Below are 19,610 nucleotides of genomic sequence, written 5' to 3' on the forward strand. Positions count from 1 at the left end.
GATGATTTTTATCAAATTTATGGTAAATTTGGCTAGAAAACTATTGATACTGGGGTTACAAGCCGGGTTCTGCCCAGTAACATCCTGATGTTTTCTCCTAAAGATATTTCTATGGTGATTTTGAACTGTAGTTGTTCTGACTGGTTTTAAATTTCAATCTCCCAAGTATAGCCATCCTTTAATCCAGATTTAGTGATTACGTATATAGAGCCCAAATTTAAAACAAACAAACAAACATAAACTAGGGAGTATAACTTACAGGCAGCAAAAACATGAATATGCTTTTAAGAAATTCTGTATCTCCCTAGGTCCTCTGGAGTAAAAATCAAGCAGTCCAAGCTATAAAATTGAGCTACAGGTTAATCTGGTATTTTAGTGTTTCATACAAAAGAGAGTCAATGGTATTAAAAATGCCCTCTACCAACCTCTTGTTTTTATGTGGTTCCAATTTCAACAAGCAGATCCCAATTAGTAAATCTCCTAACTTCCATCATTGAGGAACCATTTGAGAGGTTACTCTAACCGCTTAGGTATAAAAGCTAAAGATCAAAAGAATTTTCATTGCTTTGTTAAGATCGCACTTTTAAATGACCACTTAAAAGTTGCTTCCTATGAAAAAAACAACAAGTAGGCAAAAATGTTGGCGTCTACTTTTTATGAAGTAGATGACAGCCACCCTCACAAATTCTCCCCCTAAAAACAAAGAATTTATTCAGCAAGCTAGGATTGAATAAGCATTTATTATTGAGTGTCAACTAAATATCAGGCACTTTGCTAAAACTTTTTAATATTATCTCCTTTATTCCTAACAATAATCATACAAAGTGGATAAAATTATCCATGTTTTTTCAAAATTAAAAAATTAAAACCTGGAAACGTTAAATAACTTGCCCGAGACTTCAGAGCTAGCAAATGCAAAGTCAACATTCAAATCTAGGCATGTGTGACTCCAAAGGCCATAAACGTTCCAGTAGATCACAGAAATTCTTTAACATCTACAGATGCTTTACAAAATATAGACTAAGAAAATGGGGAAAGTATGGAGTTCTCAAAAATGAAAAATCCAAATTTTAACTTTAGTCTTTTACTTATTTAATAATGCTAATAGTGGCTGGGTGTGGTGGCTCATGGCTGTAATCCCAGCACTTTGGGAGGCCCAGTCAGGTGGATCACTTGAGACCAGGAGACGAGACCAGCCTGGCCAACATGATGAAACTCTATCTCTACTAAATATACAAAAAGCAGTCAGGCATGGTAGTGCAAGACTGTAATTCCAGCTATCCAGGAGGCTGAGGCAGGAAAATCACTTGAACCCAGGAGGCAGAGGCCACAGTGAGTTGATACTGCATCGCTGCACTCCAGCCTGGATGACAGAGCAACACTCTGTCTCAAACATAATAATAATTCTTTAATAAGGTGAATAATAATGCTAAATAATCACTTCTTTAATAATGATAGTCGTAAGACATAAAATGACATTTAAAAGATTTGTAAGCATAAAAACTTATCTAGGAAGTAAATATCCATACCTCAGGGCTTTTATAAAGAATTTTAGTATAAGTCTAGGCACTTTCTAAGGCTCAAAGAAATTATTTGTCCAAAGCCACGTATCTAATATGCATGGTACCTAGGGTACCAAAAAGTAGTTTCTAAATAGAAATAATTTATACTTGAATGTATTTTTATTTTATTTATTTATTTTTTTGAGATGGAGTCTCACACTGTCACCTGGACTGGAATGCAGTGGCGTGATCTTGGCTCACTGCAACCTCTGCCTTTCAGGTTCAAGCGATTCTCCTGTCTCAGCCTCCCGAGTAGCTGGGATTACAGGCACTCACAACCATGCCCAGCTAATTTTTTGTATTTTTAGTAGAGATGGGGTTTCACCATGTTGGCCAGGCTGGTCTCGAACTCCTGACCTCGTGATTCACCCACCTCAGCCTCCTAAAGTGCTGGGATTATAGGTATGAGCCACCGCGCCTGGCCTAATTGTATGTATTTTAAAAAATATGGAATACTTCATGAATTTGCATGTCATCTTGCACATTTCATCAGTCCTAACAAAGTCATTTAAATTTTTTAAAAGATTAAGTACACTTTTTTAAAAGTAGAGGGTGAAAATATATTCATGAGGAGAAATTGGGAGTAATGAAAATTTTGAATTAGGCTTACTAAAGGCTTTCTGACTAGCTTTAAACTCTTAAATTAATGTATTAATTATACCTATCAAAGAATTCGACTCACATTCGGCTTAAAGTACATTCTTTCAATGTACTCCCAACCATTGAACTTTTTAAAAATCAATCCTTTTAACTTCAGTAAACTTATCTGAATATTTAAAGTTGTAGTAATTTAACCCAATGAGCAGACTACACTTCTCATCTAGACAAGATTATAAGCATCAATCACAGTGAAAGATACAGATAAGGAGATACTAAAACACTTTTAATGTTAAAATCTATGTAAAAAAATAGCATGAATTTTTATATCATTAAAAACAATTTTATGAAAATACATTAAATAAGCCACTGGGTACAGTGGCTTACACCTATAATCCCAGCACTTTGGGAGGCCAAGGCAGGTGGATCACCTGAGGTTGGGAGTTTGAGACCAGCCTGACCAACATGGAGAAAACCTGTTTCTACTAAAAATACAAAATTAGCTGGGCATGGTGGCACATGCCTATACTCCCAGCTACTCAGGAAGCTGAGACAAGACAATCACTTGGACCTGGGAGGTGGAGGTTGTGGTAAGTCGAGATCGCGCCATTGCACTCTAGCCTGGGCAACAAGAGCAAAACTCCATCTCAAAAAAAGAAAGAAAGAAAGAAAACACATTAAATAAGCCTACATACCTGGTATTTAGATGAGGTTCTAGTATTTCCCGAACATGCTCAGGAAATCTCCTCCACAATTGGTGACCTGGGCCATTCGTCTCTATCTCTCTACAGTCATAAATAGAAAGCAACTCCTACAAATATATATTTTATATTTGTGAGTCAGATGTAAAGTAAAGCAGATAACCCTTTATATTTGTCAATGTTGTACATATTTTAGTTATATACTGTTTTTTTTGTTTTGTTCTGTTTTGTTTTTTTGTCTGTTTGTTCTTTTAGAAATAGAAGGTTTGTGGCCACTATGCATGGAGTAAATCTATCAGTGCCATTCTTCCAACAACATATACTCACTTCATGTCTCTGTGTCACATTTTGTTAATTCTCAAAATATTTCGAACTTTTTCACTATTACTATATCTGTTATAGTGATATATGATCAGTGATCTTTGATGTTACTACAGTAATTCCTTTGGGGCTCCACAACCTGTGCCCATATAAGTCAGTGAACCTAATCAATAAATGTGGTGTGTGTTCTGACCAGTCCACTGACCAGCTATTCTGTTGCTCTACCTCTCCTTAGGACTTCATATCCCCAAAGACACAACAATATTGAAATTAAGCCAGTTAATAACCCTATAGTGGCCTCTAAGTACTCATATGAAAGGAAGACTCGCACGTCTCTCACTTTAAATCAAAAGCTAGAAATGACTAAGCTTAGTCAAGAAGGTATGTCAAAAACCTAGACAGACCAAAAGCTAGGTGTCTTGCACCAAACAGCCAAGTACAAATGCAAAGAAAAAGTTCTTGAAGGAAATTAAAAGTGCTACACCAATGAATATTTTAATAGTCTTACTGTTAATATAGAGAAGGTTTTAGTGGTCTGGATAGAAGATGAAACTAGCCACAACATTCCCTTATGCCAAAGCCTAATCCAAAGAAAAGCCCTCATTCTCTTCAATTCTACGAAATCTGAGAGAGGAGAAGTTGCAGAAAAAAAGTCTTAAATGATACGACTCAAGAGGTACTTCTTAAAAAACAAAAAACAAAAAGTCTGAAGCAAACAGAGGTTGGTTCATGAGATTTAAGGAAAAGAAACTCTCTCTATAACATGAAAGTGCAAGGTGAAGAAGCAACTATTGATAGAGAAGCTACAGTGAGTTATCCAGAAGATCCAGCTAAAATTGTTCTATTCTGTTAGAAGAAAATACTATCCAGGACTTTCACAGCTACAGAGGAGAGGTCAATGCCTGGCTTCAAAGCTTCAAAGGACAGGTAAATAACTCTCGTTAGGGGCTAACACAACTGGTGACTTTAAATTGAAGCCAATGCTCATTGACAATTCCATACATGCTAGGGCTATTAGGAATAAGGCTAAATCTAAATATACACATCTACTACATACCCATAAAAATTGAAAATTAGAACAATAAAAGAAAAAAAATAAGAAACAAAAAATTATATGAAATCTACTCTGCCCGTGTTGTATAAATGCAATGACAAAGCCTGAATGACAACACATCTGTTTACAGCATGGTTTACTGAATATTTTAAGCTCATTGTTGAGACCTATCGGTCATAATAAAAGATTCCTTTCCAAATATTACTGCTCATTGACAATGTACCTGTCACCTGGGAGCGCTGATGGAGCTGTACAAGGATATTAATGTTGTTTTCGTGCCTGCTAACACAACATCCATTTTGCAGCCCATGGATAGAGGAATAATTTTTTTTTTTTTGATACAGAGTCTAGCTCTGTCGCCCAGACTAGAGAGTGCAGTGGCGCAATCTTGGCTCACTGCAACCTCTGCCTCTCAGGTTCAAGCAATTCTCCTACCTAAGTCTCCCAAGTAGCTGGGATTACAGGCGCGCGCCGCTACATCTGGCTAATTTTTGTATTTTTAGTAGAGATGGGGTTTTGCTGTGTTGGCCAGGCTGGTCTTGAACTCCTGACCTCGTGATCCACTTGCCTTGGCCTCCCAAAGTGCTAGGATTACAGGCATGAGCCACCGCACCCAGCCTCAAGGAGTAATTTTGACTTTCAAGTTTTATTACTTAAGAAATACATTTTATAAGGTTATAGCGACCACAGATAATAATTCCTCTGATAGATCTGGGCACGGTAAACTGAAAACCTTCTGAAAAGGATTCACTATTCTAGATGTCATTAAGAACATTCATGATTCATGGGAAGTCAAAATATCTATCAACATTAACAGGAGTTTGACAGAAGTTGATTCTAACCCCTCCTGGATAACTTTGAGAGGTTCAAACCTTCAGTGGAGGAAGTAACTACAGATGTGATGAAAACAGCAAGAAAACTAGTGTCAGAAGGGGAGCCTGAAGATAGGACTGAATTACAGCCTTCTCATGATAAAACCTGAATGGATGAGGAGTCACTTTAAGCAAAGAAAGTGGTTTCTGGAGATGGAATCTACTGTGGTTCCACTTAAGATGCTGTGAACACTGTTCAAGTGACAACAACGGATTTAGAACATTACATAAACGTAATTGATTAAGCAGTGCCAAGGTTTGAGAGGACTCATTCAAATTCTGAAAGAAGTTCTACTGTGGGGAAAATGGTATCAAACAGCATCACATGCTACAGAGAAACCTTTCATGAAAGGCAACTTATGTGGCAAACTTCGATGTTGCCTGATTTTTTAAAGAAACTGCCACAGCCATCCCAACCTTCAGCAACCACCCCGTAATTAATCAGCAGCCATGCACATTGAAAGCAGAATCCTCCACCAGCAAAACCATTATGACTGCTGAAAGCTCAGAGGAGGGTTAGCATTTTTTAGAAACAAAAGATTTTTAAATAAAAGCATATCCATTGGTTTTTAGATATGCTATTGCACACCCAACAGACTACATAGTATAGCATAAACATAATGTTAACATGCACTGGGAAACTGAATAATTCATGTAACTAGCTTTATAGAGATACTTGCTTTATTGTGGTAGTCTAGAACTGAACCCATACTATCTCTGAGTTATGCTTGTACATAGAAAAAAGAAACAGAATTTTATAGTTTTAGAGTTGTGAACTTCCTTAGGACATTTATTTCAATGCCTACGATTTAAGTAACTCACTTAGGTCACAAAGTTGAGGCAGTAGTATATATTTGTATATACATACAAAAATTTTAAAGCATCTATACCTATAATAATCTGTTAAGAGGTATGCTTCTGTATGCTAAAATGTTTATGATGAACTGGTATAACTTTGATAAAAGTGAGAATTCAAACAAATAGGAGAAGTTTCACAAGTATAGAATTTACAACTTTCTTGTTTGAATTAAACAATTTAAAGTCAGAAATGACTATATCCATTCTTACCTGAATGGCATAAGCAGCTGAATCTTGAGCTCGGCTATTATCAGCATATGCAAGGTAAGCTCTTGTTAGCTCCATGAATAATCCATAGGCAAAGCTTAAATCTTCTACTCCAGTCTCAATTAGAAAAATTAAAAAAAGAAAATTCCAGGATAACTGGTTTAAATTTTCTTAAGGTGTACTGCTTCTTTCATGGTGAATTTAACTTAACTGCCTAAGTGAATTTAACTTAGGCAAAGGAAAAGACAGTGAGATCAAACTAAGTTTGGTATCAAGACTAAAACATAATCTGCAGCTAAGAAGCCAAAAGGTAAAGCTTTTTAAGCTATTTCTAAAGTGTACAAAAAATTATTCAACTTTTCCATAGCTCCAACAATTTGCATTATTTGTTTTTTAACCATTAAAAAAGCAAAACGTAGGCCAGGCATGGTGGCTCATGCTTATAAGCCCAGCACTTTGGGAGGCCAAGGCAGGCAGATCATGAGGTCAGGAATTCGAGACCAGACTGGCCAATATGGCGAAACCCCGTCTCAACCAAAAATACAAAAATTATCCAGACACGGTGGCACGTGCCTGTAATCCCAGCTAATCAGGAGGCTAAGGCAGGAGAATCACTTGAATCCAGGAGGCAGAGGTTGCAGTGAGCTGAGATCACACCAGTGCACTCCAGCCTGGGTGACAGAGCGAGACTCTGTCTCACACATACACACATACACACATACACAAAAGCAAAATGTATACATAGCATCCACTAAATTGCATTCTGTAGAGCCCGAGTCACTTGAGAAACTCTAAGAAATAATTTCAATATACCCATATATTGTATGCTATTGGAATTTAATTCTTAGAGATTCACAATGCACACAGATACATTAAAAGTCACTTAAAAAAAAAAGTCACCTTTAATTTTGTTCTATATGGATTTCCCAAATTCATTTGACTACAAAACATTTCTATACACACACTTTTGTAATATCCTGGATACTAGTTTTCCATGGAAACACTAGCAATCATGTTTAAAAAGTAATATTTAAAGAATTGATTAGGCTTTAAGTATTGTCATTATTATGTTAGGAAGCTTTATTTACAAGAATACAACACCCTAGGTGGGGCTCAAACTTTATTGCTTTTGGCTAAAGGTTTCTGCAATAGTATTAAGAAATAAACTCCAACTTTAACTAATTGTCTGGTTCTAGGTCAAGCTGTCACTAAGGAAAATCTGAATAGGTCTTTGTAAATGGAGTATATAAACCTCAATAGGACAGAGAACTCTTTGGTCATTCCAAATTTCCACTACTTACCACAAATGTAAAATCTTTTCCTTGAGTTTCAGTTGTTGAAAAATCTAATCGACCTGGATCTATCGCCCCCAATTCCCCTAAACATTCCCCACAGAGCAACCGAGCTTGAGAGTTTGCATCTTGGCAACCTTTCAAAAGCACTGTCACCAACTGTGAGATAACAGGTTCTACCGTTTCACTGTCTGTTGCATACTTTATCAGTTTTTCCTAAAATAAAAGTAGAAAGAAAATTTAAATACAGTTTCTACAAACTAGTATGTTTTCCTTTACTAGGAAGCTTAAAAATATTAAGGAATATCTAACATAAATATTGACAGAATTAAATTTTTGTATCTGCAATCTTTTCAGCTAGTTTTTGATGAGTTCACATAATATAGTTCACAATATGTCCTGTAAAATTAGAATCATTAAATGTTTGAAAGTCTTTAATCATTAATCCATTAAACAAGCATTACTGTGCATTATATCAGTATACAAAAAAAAAATCAGTAAAACAAGTCTTAACAAGTTCACAGTCTAAAAAGAAAACAAATAACTAAAATATCACATGATATGTACAATAACAAACATTTATATAGCAAAGAAGCAATGAAGGAGATAAAAAAACAAGTAAGTTTTAAAGGACAGTGGACAAATATTTCAGTAGATAGTGAAGTAGGAAGAACTATTAGTTAAAACAAGAAGTTTGAAAACTGTATAAAAACTAGTAAAGGGAAAAAAGATATAGAAAAGGGTTCTGTGAGGATGGAAAAAAAGAGATAGGAAGAAAGGCAGCCTAATGATAAATATGTTAATTCTAATAGTCTTTTTTCAGCTATCTCTTCAGGATGCTGTAATAAATAAAATGTTAAGTAAGAAGAAACTATTCTCAAGCCAGTGAAGATTTAGATATCCTACTTGTGTGATCACTTTAGAACTACTTCATTTATATTATTTTCTTTCTAGTAAAAGTAAAGCACATAGAAGCATCTCAAACTCCATGTGAGAAATGTAATGAGTAATACAAATTAGAGTAATACATTTCAAAAGAAAAATGAAAAGATATTTATTCTTATCCAGAATCTTCAATAGCTGATTTCTTAAGTAACATTACAGGTTAATTCAGCTGTAAAGACACACAGACACAAACACACACACACACCCCCCCTGGTAATCAGTTAAAAGTAAAACTCAGATAAGAAGTGTCACTTATTACCATATACTAAATGTTCATATATACTTGGGTCTATTTCTAGACCTTCTATTCTGTCCCACTAGTCCAGTTATTCATACACCAGTTATCTCTTTGTTATCATTATAGTGGCTACAAAGTATATTAATGTTTGGTTGGGCTACTATATTCTCATAATCTTTTTTTTCAGAGGGGGAGTTTACTATTTTTACATGTTTATTTTTCCATATAAACATTATTATAAACCTCCTACAGTTAAAAAAAAAAAACTTTGATGGCACTTTCATTGGGGTTGCATTACATTAATTAACCTAAGGAGAATTGAAATCATCATAAAGTTGAATCGACCTACCCAATAATAAAGGATTGATATAGTTTAGATATCTGTCCCCTCCAAATCTCTTATTGAAATGTGATCCCCAGTGTTGGAGGTGAGACCTGGTGGCAGGTGTTTGGGTCACATGGGTGGATCCCTCATGAATGGCTTGGTGCCATCCCTGTGGTAATAAATGAGTTTATTAGTTCAGGTGTAAGCTAGGCTCCATTAGTTCAGGTGAGAAATGGTTATTTAAGAGTGTGGCACTCCTACCATCACTTTGTGCTCCCTCTCTCATCATGAGATATGCCGACTCCCCTTACCCTTCTGCTATGAGTAAAAGTTCACGCTTGCTGAAACCCTCACCAGAAGCAGAAGCTGGCACCATGCATCCTGTATAGGTGGCAGAACCATAAGCCAAATAAACCTCTTCTTTTTAGTAAATTACCCAGCCTCAGGGTAAGTTATTATAGTTCCTTTATAGCAAAGCAAACAGACTAAAACAGTGATGGTTTCCATTTAGTTAAATCTATTACCTATTACCCTTTTGTGTCTTTCAGAAGTGTTTTAAAATCTTTCTCTTGTTGGTTTATGCATTTCTTGATTTGTTTTCCTGTTGCTATCGTATATGGGGTGTTCCAAAAATTTTTCTACCTGGTTACTGCTTCTTATATGAAAATTATTAATTTTTATGTTAATTTCATATCCCCTACTTTACTGAATTCATGTTTTATCAGTGATTCTCTATAATTTTCAAAGTATATTAGCATAAAAAACAAAGATAGTTTTACATATTTTCCAATTCTTAAGTCTCTGATTAGCATATCATCTGTAAATATTTACATCTTTTCCAATTCTTATGTCTCTGATTGCTTTCTTTTGCCTAAATTCCTTAGCCAATATCACCAACTGAATGTTAAATAGTGGAGATAGTAGGAAACCTTGCTTCCAGTGGGAATGCTTCTTGTTTCCCATTAAGTATGTGTATATGTATATGTGTATATGCTTCCCATTATGTATGTATGTATACACATAGATAAAAATGCATATATATGGACACATTTATTATATATTAAGTTAATATTCATCAATTTCTGTTTTCTTGAGTGTTTTCATTTGAAGTAGGGGATAAAATTTGTCAAAGTCTATTTGGCATCTATAGAAATAGCATGATTTTCTCTTTAGATCTATTAATATAGTGAATTATGTTCATGAATTGCTAAGTATTAACTATCTTTGCAGTACTGGAATAAAATACAGCTGGTCATGGGGTAATGTGGGTTTTTTGTTTTTGCTTGTTTTTTTTGAGACACAGTCTCGCTCTGTTGCCCTGGCTGGAATGCAGTGGCATAATCTTGGCTCACTGCAGCCTCAAACTTCCCAGACACAGCAGTCTGAGCTTGACTTGGGACATTCTAGCTCAGTGGTGGGTGGGGCGTCTGCCATTGCTGAGGCTCTGGTAGGCAGTTTTAACCTCACCTGAGTAAACAAAGTCACCAGGAAGTTTACACAGCGACTAGGCAGAGCACACTGCAGCTCAGCAAGGCCTCTGCAGGCATAATATATCACTAGACTCCCTCCTTGCTGGGCAGGGCATCTCTGAAAAAAGGCAGCAGCCAGTCAGGGACTTATAAGTAAAGCCCCCACCTTCCTGGGACAGAGCCCTGGGAAAAAAGACAGTTGTGGGTACAGCTTCAGCAGACTTAACCATCCCTGCTTGACAGCCTTGAAGAGAGCAGCAGATCTCCCAGCACAACGTTCGAGCTCTGATAAGTGACAGACTGCCTCCTCAAATGGCTCCCTGACCCCCATGTATCCCCCTGTATCCTGTGTATCCTCCCAGCATAGGCTGACAGATACCTTGTACAGGAGAGCTTTGGCTGGCATCTAGTGGGTACCCTTCTGGGATAAAGCTACCACATGAAGGAAAGGCAGCAATCTTTGCTGTTCTGCAGGTGATTCCCAGGCAACAGGGTCTGGAGTGGACCTCCAGCAAACTCCAGCCAACCTACAGCTGAGAGGCCTGACAATTAGAAGGAAAACTAACAAACAGAAAGAAATAGTTTCAACATCAACAGAAAGGATGTCCACTCAGAGACCCCATCCAAAGGTCACCAACTTCAAAGACCAAAGGTAGACAAATCCATGAAGATGGGAAGAAACCAGCACAAAAGGGACGAAAATTCCGAAAACCAGAATGCCTTTTCTCCTCCAGGGTATTAAAACTCCTCACCAGGAAAGGAACAAAACTGGACAGAGAATGAGTTTGACAAGCTTCAGAAGGTAGGTGATAACAAACTTCTCCGAGCTAAAGGAACGTGTTCTAACACAATACAAGGAAGCTAAGAACCTTGGAAAAAAGTAGCATGAAATGCTAACTGAAATAACCAGCATAGAGAAGAACATAAACGACCTGATGAAGCTGAAAAATACAGCACGAGAACTTCATGAAGCATATACAAGTTTCAATAGCCGAATTGATCAAGCAGAAGAAAGGATATCGGAGATTGAAGATCAACTCAGTGAAATAAAGTGAGAAGGCAAGATTAGAGAAAAAAAGAGTGAAAAGGAATGAACAAAGCCTCCAAGAAATATGGGATTATGTGAAAAGACCAAATCTACATTTGATCAGTATACCTGAAAGTGACAGAGAGAATGAAACCAAGTTGGAAAACACTTCAAGATATTATCCAGGAGAACTTCCCCAACCTAGCAAGGCAAGCTGACATTCAAATTCAGGAAATACAGAGAACACCACAAAGATATTCCTCTAGAAGAGCAACCTCAAGACACATAATTGTCAGATTCACCAGGGTTGAAATGAAGGAAAACATGCTAAGGGCAGCCAGAGAGAAAGGTCAGGCTACCCACAAAGGGAAACCCATCAGACTCACAGTGGATCTCTCGGCAGAAACCCTACAAGCCAGAAGAGAGTAGGGGCCAATATTCAACATCTTTAAAGAAAAGAATTTTCAGCTCAGAATTTCATATCCAGCCAAACTAAGCTTCAGAAGCAAAGAAGAAATAAAATCCTTTACAGATAAGCAACTGCTAAGAGACTTTGTCACCACCAGGCCTGCCTTACAAGAGCTCCTGAAGAAAGCACTAAACATGGAAAGGAACAACTAGTACCAGACACTGCAAAAACATACCAAATTGTAAAGACCATCGACACTTTGAAGAAACTGCATCAACTAATGCGCTAAACAACCAGTTAGCATCAAAATGGCAGGATCAAATTCACACATAATACATTAACCTTAAATGTAAATGGGCTAAATGCCCCAATTAAAAGACACAGACTGGCAAACTGGATAAAGAGTCAAGACCCATCGTGTGCTGTATTCAGGAGACCCAACTCACGTGCAAAGACACACATAGGCTCAAAATAAAGGGATGGAAGATTTACCAAGCAAATGGAGCAAAATAAAGCAGTGTTCGCAATCGTAGTCTCTGATAAAACAGACTTTAAACCAACAAAGATCAAGAGACAAAGGGCATTACATAATGGTAAAGGGATCAACACAACAAGAAGAGCTAACTATGCTAAATATGTATGCACCCAAGACAGGAGCACCCAGATACATAAAGCAAGTTCTTCCTTTTTTTTTTGAGACAGAGTCTTGCTTTGTCACCAGGCTGGAGTGCAGTGACGCAATCTCGGCTCATTGCAACCTCTGCCTCCCAGGTTCAAGGAATTCTCCTGCCTCAGCCTCCTGAGTAGCTGGGACTACAGATGTGTGCCACCACGCCCAGCTAATTTTTGTATTTTTTTAGTAGAGATGAGGTTTCACCATGTTGGCCAGGATGGTCTCAATCTCTTGACTTCATGATCCACTTTCCTTGGCCTCCCAAAGTGCTGGAATTACAGGCGTGAGCCACCATGCCTGGTCTATAAAGCAAGTTGTTGAAGACCTACAAAGAGACTTAGTCTCCCACACAATAATAGTGGGAGACTTTAACACTCCACTGTCAATATTAGATGAATGAGACAGAAAATTAACAAGAATATCCAGGATTTGAACTCAGATCTGGACCAAGTGGACCTAATAGACATCTACAGAACCCTCCACGCCAAATCCACAGAATATAGATTCTTCTCAGCACCACATCACACTTATTCTAAAATTGACCACATAATTAGAAGTAAAACGCTCCTCAGCAAATGCAAGAGAATGGGAATCATAACAGTCTTTCAGACCACAATGCAAACAAATTAGAACTCGTTTCTCTTGTGGGCATTTAGTGCTATAAATTTCCCTCTAGACACTGCTTTAAATGTGTCCCAGAGATTCTGGAATGTTGTGTCTTCATTCTCATTGCTTTCAGAGAACATCTTTATTTCTGCCTTCATGTCATTATTTATCCAGTAGTCATTCAGGAGCAGGTTGTTCAGTTTCCATGTAATTGTGTGGTTTTGAGTGAGGTATGGGGCTAGGGGCAAGCACTGGGTAGTTTCATTGTAGTTTAGAGCAGGAATAGAGACTGTAACATTAATAATGCACATCTATAGTCAGGAAGGCATAACACTTAACCTAGAGGAGATTTAAGGCTCCTCCTCTCTGTTCGGATCATCTCCACACTGGCTGCTAGCCACACTGGTTATACAAACTTGCTGCCCCAGAAACATGTGCTCCTTACCATCATGTATATCTTTTGTCCTAAGTAAGTGTTTGCTTCTATCAATGGAAGGAAATATAACCCTTCCATTATAGAATGGTAATCCCAAAATTCATGAGGGTCTTAGGCTCTCACATCTTACCAGATAGGTTCTAGATATGCAAAAATGAGTCATTCGGTTAAATTTTTTCCAATTTTTCATATACGGTGATCTGGTATTTTAAATACCAGTTCTCACTATCATCAAATTTAGGGATAATCTACATTATGCTGCCAAAGAAAAGAATAAAGTTCACTAGCCCCTTGAAAAAGTAAACTTAAAGATTTAGCGTCATTAAAACTAACAGTTAATTCAGTCAAAATGTACAATGGTAAAATTGCTGACATTTCATATAACATATATCCATAGGAAATACGTGAGAAGACTTACATAAACTGCTGCTACACAAATATATACATTTTTACTTAGGAAGATACAGTAACCTAAAATATAACCATCAAATCACGATCCTTAAAATACAACAAAAAACTACAAATCCCTGGGATTCAAGCTCAAAGGGCATCATATGGATTCCTAATTCCCAGTCAGATCTGATAATTCAGGTAAAACAAAAATTTCTTCTTTCACTAAATCTCAAACAAAAATGTCATTTTGTCATATTTTCTTTAAACCTTCAACCTTTCTTCACTATACATTTTTAATTATAGCATCTTAGCCTACCTGATTTTTATACAAGGTTTCTTTCAAGCTTGTAAGAGCATGAATACGAACATCGACATTTTCATGTTGAATGGCCTTCATAGAGAGCTGAAGGGTTGTTTGAAGATCAGTGCTCTCAGAGGTCTCCTAAACACAAAGCACAGAGAGACATACCTTATTAATTGTCTATTTTAACAACCATTTCCAAAGGCCTGAATTCCCTATATAGTTACCATTAAATTACACCCCAAATCAACTTTTAAAAGTAATTAAAATATCCATTCCTTCCTTTGTATAGCATGTGTCATTTTTAGTAATTCTGAGGGAAAGGGATTTCACGGTAAAATTTTTATACCTGGAGAAAAATTTTATCTCAAATAAATAAGAATTTACTTATCTAAAATAAATGCTTCTTGACAGAAAGTGTAAGCCTAGTCTCCCTTAATTTACACAGGGCTACATAACAGCTTTGAACCAGGTCCATGGGATTATATAGGTAATTCACTTCCTTTCACTACCCACGGTGACACCCAAGGTCAGGTATTCCACTTTCTACCCAGAAGTGCTATGAAATCACCATTAACATCTTTATAATTTTAGGGAGCTCACTAGACTTCAGATGTTGGAATTATAGATTATTCCCCTTCCAAATCTCAGGAATCATTCAGATCTGAAATTTCTGTATCATGGTTTGTAGCACAACAGAACTAGAATCTTCCCACAGCTTTCTTTTCTTCTCTTAGGGCATGCAGCTATGGGTAGCTCTTCTTTTTGGGACAATAAGTAAGGACACTTCAGTCTGGGTAGGAAAGGCATAAAAACGGTATTTTTAATTCTCTGTTCTATCTAATGCTATTACATCTTTAATCTAAATGCTAAAACTTCCCTCCAAAAGTCATGGATTCATGGTAGCATTATGTACTCACCAGGAATTAGCCATCGTAATAGGATTATATTATCCCTAGATATGACCCTAAAGGATCTTTATTCAATGCATTGGAACTTTGGAATAATTCTGTATTAATGATCTCCTAAACCACAAATTAAAAATCAAATACCTTTCTGTATTCCTGGAGAACTGCTTTTATCTTTTTTAATTCTGGATGATCAGGTAAAAAATATATTTCATGAAGAAAATCTTGCACAGCATCCCTAATAGTTGAAATAAAAAGAATTATTTGCCAAGAATAAAACTAAGACCAATTTAATTCATAATTAAAAGTGCTAGTTGATTACTGAGCTGCAAAGTATTTTCTAACTATGTCTAAGATGCTCAGCTAAATTAATAGTGGAAAATGACCAAAGCTATGAAAACCATTCTATAATAGTGTTACAATAAACCATGTTTCTCAGCATACAAACCCATATATACAGTCCCTTCCTCTTCAAGCTGGGCTGAGTGTTGACTTGCTTTAGCAAATAGATTATGGCAGAAGATATGCTGTACCAGTTTGGGACCTAGGTGTTAAAAATGCCTGCAAGTTTCCATTTGTGTGCTCTGGAGAGCCCTGAGTCACTATGTAAGAAGTGTGGCCACCAATATGGATAGACCACAGTACAGAGACAGAGGCTCTGAGACTAAACAGAATGACAGAGAGGCCCAGCCCAGTCTACCTGCCAGGTGAATGTGGCCACACCAGTGACCACTTGTAAGAGCAATAGAACTGACCAGCTGAGCACAGCCCAGATTGCAAAATTATGAGCAAATAAAAAAGCTCATTGTTTTAAGATACTAGGTTTTGGAGTGATTTGAAATGTAGCAATAGACAGCCAAAGACTACCCCAATACACAAATTATCATGAAGAATTATCGAAAAAAATATATAAATAATCCTTATCAGGGCTACAATTCTTAATTTCCTTCCAATATCATAAATACTCTCACCTTTCTGGGTCCAAATGTAAATGTTTCTAAATCCTAGTGTTTGTTAACTCATGCAATAAATATGTATTAAATAACTACTATGTGCTACTACATGCTAAGCATGTCTGCTAATCACTGGGGATGCAACTATAAACAAAGCCAAAGCAATGCCTTCATTCAGCAAGCTTAAGGTCTTCTATCTTGCAGTGGCATGATCATAACTCACTGCAGCCTCAAACTCCTGGGCTCAAGCAAGCCTCCTGTGTCAGCCTGCAGCAGCTGGGATTACCGGCTCTTTTTTTAATTTTTTTTAATGTTTCTGTATTTCTTGTAGAGATGGGGTTCTCACTATGTTGCCCAGGCTCCCGGCCTCAAGCAATCCTCTTGCCTTGTCCTCTCATAGTGTTGGTATTGTTGGCATGAGCCATCGTGCCTGGTTGGGATTTTTCTTATGATTATGAAAAAGGTGGAGAAATGATACTTCTGTAACAAACAGCAACGATGCGGCTATTTACAAAAGTTTAAAATGTACTTGAAAAATTGTCCCAAAATCTAAATTAGTGATTTTGTTGTTTCATCATGTACATAATATAAAAATATCAAAAATAAAAGTATTTTAATTAAATAAAAGCACATTAACTTTTCCTTCTTTTATGATTTCTCCCTCATTAGATGCTTACTGCAACTGACAAAAGGGTTTGTCAGCAATAGCATATGGGTGAGTAGGTAAATAGGTAGTACTTCAATCCCAACTTTTCACAAGCAAAGGAATGATCATATATAACAGTAAGTAAAATCATAGAAAAAAATTAAAAATATATAGAAAGACATCCCAGTCTAAAAAGCAGCTTGAATTAAAAATACAAATGGGAGAGAATAATATATGTTCTGCCAATAGCAGTCCACATTGGCTATAACCTAATGTCTGTTTTGAAAAATTATTGGGAAAGAAAATAAGAAATAGTGGGCGGCCAGATTTTTAGAAAGTCTTCAATATCAAGCTAAGCAATTTAGAATTTATCAATTAGGAAACGGAGACTCTCAGAATGCCTTTGTATGCTAGAATGATACCGATAAAGAGATATTTTAAAAACACAGTTCTAGTAACGATATCAATAAAAGTGATAAAGCTTAAAGGAAGAGAGAGAGGCTGGTTCAAAGCTTAATGCAATGAAGTAATAAGGGTTTCAACTAAGGTAAGCTGCAGAAAGTAGGTATCTCTCCAAACCTTTCTCATGCTATTCAACTGTCTGCCTTTTGACTGTGAGAAAAGAGGTAAATTAGGTTTCACATTTACAGAATTGATGAAAAATGATTTTTTACTGCTCACCTATTAATTAGTGAGTTTTAGAAATAATTATTATAGAAGCAATGCCACAACTGCAATAGCATCATTTCAATATGTAATTACATGCCAACTACTTTTGTTTATTGATGAACCCGGAAACTTAAAAAAGTGACAGTTTCACATTACCATCAGTAATTCTAATACCTTGAGACATAAAAACACAGTTTAAAAAGTTATTTTACTGTTAATTTCAGTTACAATACCTGTTTTCAATTATGAGGTAGTGAAAGATAGCTGCAGTTTCTTTAGGCTGGATGTGTATAAGCGGTAACAAAGCTACTATTACATGACTGAGAAGGGAGCCCAGACAAGCATGATCCAGGCAACGAACAAAGCAGTCCCAAGCTCTATGTGAAAAAACAAATAGAAATTAAGTCCCATTAGTTTTAATATTTGTAAGGCTCTATCAATTAGTTATTAGTTGAAGACACATGATATATACAAACAATAGATTAAAAGGCAGCTTTAAAGATGGATAAGATCAGTGCTATATATTCAAATAAAGTGATGTCCAAATTATATGAAGTCAAAAAAGCAAGGTGAAAAACAGTGTTTGGGGCAGAATAGAAAAAAAATGTAGGTGTGTGCATTTGCTTATTCTTTTATAAAGAGGGGATATACAAAAAGTAATAAAAAAAGATATCTGTAGAGGTCAGAATTGGAATCTAGATTTCTGAGTATAATTTATTGCACAGATTAGAATTTGGGACTATGCAAATGTTTTATATACTTTTTAAATTAAATAAAATACAGGGGAAAAAGCAACTCTTAAAATTTTTAAACAAACTGAAACAAATGAACCTAAACAAATATTAAGTTGGCAGCAGGTACACACAGAAAACAATTACTTCACATGATTTTAAAACATATTCTGACTGTACATCTCTAACAGGATACATCTCTTTTTGTCTTTATTGACAAAAAGAGCCTCCAAGAAGTTTAAACTGCACTCAGCATTATTACTATTGGCAGTAATATTGAAATTGTCATTTTAAAGACATATATATGTATACAGAAAGAAAAATTAAGTAAATGTGTAATATTAAGTCATTAGGAACAAAGAAAGAATAACTGTTAAGAAATATAATGTAAAACCAAAGAGTTAAGTCAAAACTATGTGATCTTTACTGTATTGGCAATATACACATAAACTCACAATCTTTTTCTCTTTACAAAAATTTTCTAGTAGCTATATTCACTTAAGACTTAGAAGTAATGACAGTAGTCCCAATGAGTGCCTATACTAGGAATTAATCTAGGCTCAAAGGAACCACAGCCGGGGCTCCTTGAAGAAAATCGCTGATTCTGACTCAGGGGCAGGAAATGTTCAGGATGAGCCCAGGTCATCTTGTCATGCCAAAAAGCAGAGAATCTATAAGAGATTAATGGAGGTCATATCAAAAGTCATAGATGCCAACTTGAAAGGATTTCTACTTGCTTAAGATGGGACAATTGCAGCAATAAAAAAGAGTAGTGATGTTAATGGATAAAAATTCATCAAATTTATAAAAATCTATGTAATCAAAATTATAGTATAAAAGAAGAAAAACTTCACTGTAGGTTGTTATAACACAAACCTGTACTCTGATTACTAAAAGGAAATAGTAAGCATTTATGAACTGCTCTTCCTATATGAACTATGGTTGTTTTGTTTTTAAAGACAAGGTCCTGCTATGTTGCCCAGGCTAGACTCATTCCTGGGCTCAAGTGATTCTTCCGCCTCAGCTTCCTAAGCAGCTGGGACTACAGACATGAACAGTCATGCCCAGCTAGCCAAATTTTATGAGGAATTTTGTTTTAATAAGAATCTCACCTACTAAATACAGAAGGAATAATAAAATTAGAAAATCATTATTTTATCAACTGTAATGAAATAACAGACTTAGGCAATGATGATTAATTAACGTTAAAATAATCAGAAGATTAATGAGGAATTTTATAATAAAGGGATTCAGGTTGATAAAATCTACTAATCTTACCATTACTAAAAGTGGACAACCAGATATTATGATGTGGCTCATATTGTACCACAACAGAAGCACAAAGCCTCACCTATGGGGTATGTTATGGTAATAAATTGAACCTAAATCTAATCAAGCATCTATATCTACATACCTA

General features: G+C 36.1%; 1 protein-coding gene across 4 annotated transcripts in view; it reads right to left on the bottom strand.

Moving 5' to 3' along the window:
• The window catches only part of ATR (ATR serine/threonine kinase), a 125,054-nt gene that overhangs the window by 61,694 nt on the left and 43,750 nt on the right, over positions 1-19,610 (bottom strand). For all 4 annotated transcript variants that reach the window (XM_064378772.1, XM_064378773.1, XM_064378774.1 and 1 more), the window contains exons 19-24: positions 17,696-17,839; positions 15,339-15,432; positions 14,302-14,427; positions 7,474-7,680; positions 6,176-6,289; positions 2,855-2,970 (exon numbers count right to left, since the gene is read on the bottom strand). In XM_064378772.1, the coding sequence (XP_064234842.1) occupies positions 2,855-2,970; positions 6,176-6,289; positions 7,474-7,680; positions 14,302-14,427; positions 15,339-15,432; positions 17,696-17,839 (801 nt within the window). The remainder of the gene's footprint in view (positions 1-2,854; positions 2,971-6,175; positions 6,290-7,473; positions 7,681-14,301; positions 14,428-15,338; positions 15,433-17,695; positions 17,840-19,610) is intronic.

The sequence above is a fragment of the Aotus nancymaae genome, unplaced genomic scaffold (genome assembly GCF_030222135.1).
Source record: "Aotus nancymaae isolate 86718 unplaced genomic scaffold, 86718_ANA_hifiasm-v0.15.2.pri h1tg000019l, whole genome shotgun sequence".
Taxonomy (NCBI): Eukaryota; Metazoa; Chordata; class Mammalia; order Primates; family Aotidae; genus Aotus; species Aotus nancymaae.